This window comes from Berghia stephanieae, chromosome 5 (genome assembly GCF_034508935.2).
Source record: "Berghia stephanieae isolate SIO BIC M18660-M18661 chromosome 5, UCSD_Bste_1.3, whole genome shotgun sequence".
In the NCBI taxonomy this organism is placed as follows: Eukaryota; Metazoa; Mollusca; class Gastropoda; order Nudibranchia; family Aeolidiidae; genus Berghia; species Berghia stephanieae.
The window spans coordinates 8796248-8799435 of NC_088364.1; the positions used below are offsets into that span (position 1 = coordinate 8796248).

Genomic DNA, 3188 nt, shown 5'->3' on the forward strand with positions numbered 1-3188 from the left:
GAAGAGAAAAAACAGGCTTAAGAAAAATATTAAATACATTATGTAGGAGTTGGAGTGTAATGCTTTTATGATTTTCTTCACTTGTTATAGATTTTTATCGTTTCCTCTTTGACTATTTCTTAAAGGATGTTATAAATAATTTTTTAAAACGATTCCTATTTTGCAGAGCCCAAGGATGTAGATGTTGAAGACTGCGACAACCCTTTGAATGAGAGACTCCATGAGGACTTTCATATTGAAATTGATATTGATCAATCGGCTGTCAGTTGTGTTAAATTGCCTGAAATATCTGAGAATGACACCAAGGATAACTTTGATCCCTGTTCTGAACCATCTTCCACATCCCAGAATATGCCTGGTAATGGAAGTGGTGCAGATCGAAAAGAGGAAATGTTTCAAAAAGAAAAAACATTTCCTCATAGGTCAGCTTTGCATAAACACCCAAAAAAGCATTCTGGAAAAAAACAATATCACTGTCTTACTTGTGGAAAAGCATTTGCTTCATCTTCACATTTGCAAACACACTCAAGAATCCATTCTGGAGATAAACCATATCAATGTCTTGCATGTGGAAAAGCATTTGCTCAAAGTTCAAACTTGCAAAAACACTCAAGAATCCATTCTGGAGATAAGCCATATCAATGTCTTACATGTGGAAAAGCATTTGCTTCATCTTCACATTTGCAAACACACTCAAGAATCCATTCTGGAGATAAGCCATATCAATGTCTTACTTGTGGAAAAGCATTTGCTTCATCTTCACATTTGCAAACACACTCAAGAATCCATTCTGGAGATAAGCCATATCAATGTCTTACTTGTGGAAAAGCATTTGCTTCATCTTCACATTTGCAAACACACTCAAGAATCCATTCTGGAGATAAGCCATATCAATGTCTTACTTGTGGAAAAGCATTTACTTCATCTTCACATTTGCAAACACACTCAAGAATCCATTCTGGAGATAAGCCATATCAGTGTCTTACTTGTGGAAAAGCATTTGCTCAAAGTTCAAACTTGCAAAAACACTCAAGAATCCATTCTGGAGATAGGCCATATCAATGTCTTACTTGTGGAAAAGCATTTGCTCAAAGGTCACACTTGCAAAAACACTCAAGAATCCATTCTGGAGATAAGCCATATCAATGTCTTACATGTGGAAAATCATTTGCTGACCATTCAGCCTTGCGTAAACACTCAAGAATCCATTCTTATGGAAAGCCATATTAATGTCTTACTTGTGGAAAAGCATTTGCTCAAAGTTCAAACTTCAATTACACTCAAGAAGATTCCATTCTTTAGAGAATAATATCATTGTCTTACTTGTGGAAAAGCATTTGCAATTTATGACTTACTAACTTCATCCTCTTTGGGCCTAGAGGCACCTAGGGCATCCACTAGACATCTCCATTTCTTTGTGATCGGCTGCTTTTGCATTTGCTACACCTTCACAACTGCAAACACACTCAAGAATCCATTCTGGAGATAAGCCATATCAATGTCTTACTTGTGGAAAAGCATTTGCTCAAAGGTCACACTTGCAAAAACACTCAAGAATCCATTCTGGAGATAAGCCATATCAATGTCTTACTTTTGGAAAAGCATTTGCTCATAGTTCATATTTCCATGTACATTCAAGAATCCATTCTGGAGAAAAGCCATATTAATGTCTTACTTGTGGAAAAGCATTTGCTCAAAGTTCAAACTTCAATTACACTCAAGAAGATTCCATTCTTAAGAGAATCATATCATTGTCTTACTTGTTGAAAAGCATTTGCAATTTATGACTTACTAACTTCATCCTCTTTGGGCCTAGAGGCACCTAGGGCATCCACTAGACATCTCCATTTCTTTGTGATCGGCAGCTTTTGCAGTGGCTGTATTCCAGGACAGGCCTGCTTCTTTTAATTCTTTCTCTAAGGTCCTTTGCCAGGTTTCTTTGGGTTTTCCCCGCTGTCTCTACCCACAGAAAAATAATCTGAAACCAAATAGTTTAATCAAGGAAATAAATTTGTTGATTGGTGCCAGAAAAGTTTCTTGAAATTAATACCTCAAAAACTAAAGAACAAATTTTTACCAACAGAAAATACGAATAATGATACCTGTTAAAATAGGAAATGTAGATGATTTTAAATACTTGCTTAGTCACAATTTGAATTTCAAACATCATTTTGACACTATGTTAAGATCCTTTGATGTCAGCAAAAAGACCATCTTGCAAATTTACAACTCCCTCAAGAGAGATAGATAGATTGAGAGAGAGAGAGAGAGAGAGAGAGAGAGAGAGAGAGAGAGAGAGAGAGAGAGAGAGAGAGCTAGCTAGCGAGCTATGTGAATGTATGTGTACACTTCTGTGGATGTGTTGATAATATTAAAGAGTGTTCGGTAATTAATAATTATCTAAAATGTAAATTTGTTGTGATAATCTCATTATGTGAAACTTTACTGTAACTGTATCTTGCGATCAAAAGAAAGTATACACATTTAAAATCGTCATTACTTTTTTATCCTTTGGCGTAGGCTAATGATTGGAGCTAACAGGGGACATTCTCGTGAACGATTCAATTAGATTCACCTTCACTTCAAATGAAATGAACACAAATAAATTTATTAAAATGTCATTGTTTGTCAAATTTATAGTGTATATTTTGACTTGTTACTTCCCTTTTTGAAGCTCATGTTTTAAAAAGTCTATGAAGCATACAAGATTAACCATAAACCTTACAAATTCTAACACAATGAAAGATAAATGATAGTATTATGATTACACATAGGTTTTAAATAAACCATAACGATGTTTCATACCAATTTTGTAGGTAAAACAAGTGTATACTTTCTTTTGATCACCAGTATATATATATATACACGAGGGCTCTTTCATAATTAACCGAAAAATGCCTGTAAAATCCGCGTTTTTTATGCTATCAACAAAATTCTTGCACGTGTTCATACCTTGACTCGTCCTTCATTTCTCTACGTAACAGCCAAGTCTGTCAACACACTTCTGCCAACGCCGCACCATGGAATAGATACCCTCTCTGAAGAAATTTCCGTCAAGGTTTTGTAGCCATTTCCGCACATGGTCAACAAGCTCTTCATCGACATCAAAGCGCTTTCCTACCAGCTCACGTTTCAGTTGCCCAAAGAGGTGATAATCAGATGGTGCGAGGTCTGGACTGTGTGGTGGG

The 3188-nt window shown here is 35.9% G+C and overlaps 1 protein-coding gene across 1 annotated transcript in view; it reads left to right on the forward strand.

Moving 5' to 3' along the window:
• The window catches only part of LOC144972364 (uncharacterized), a 12513-nt gene extending 10324 nt beyond the window's left edge, over nt 1-2189 (forward strand). The window contains exon 4 of the mRNA XM_078913490.1: nt 167-2189. Coding sequence (XP_078769616.1) covers nt 167-1230 — 1064 coding nt within the window. The 3' untranslated portion in view covers nt 1231-2189. The remainder of the gene's footprint in view (nt 1-166) is intronic.
• The last annotated feature ends 999 nt before the right edge of the window (nt 2190-3188 follow it).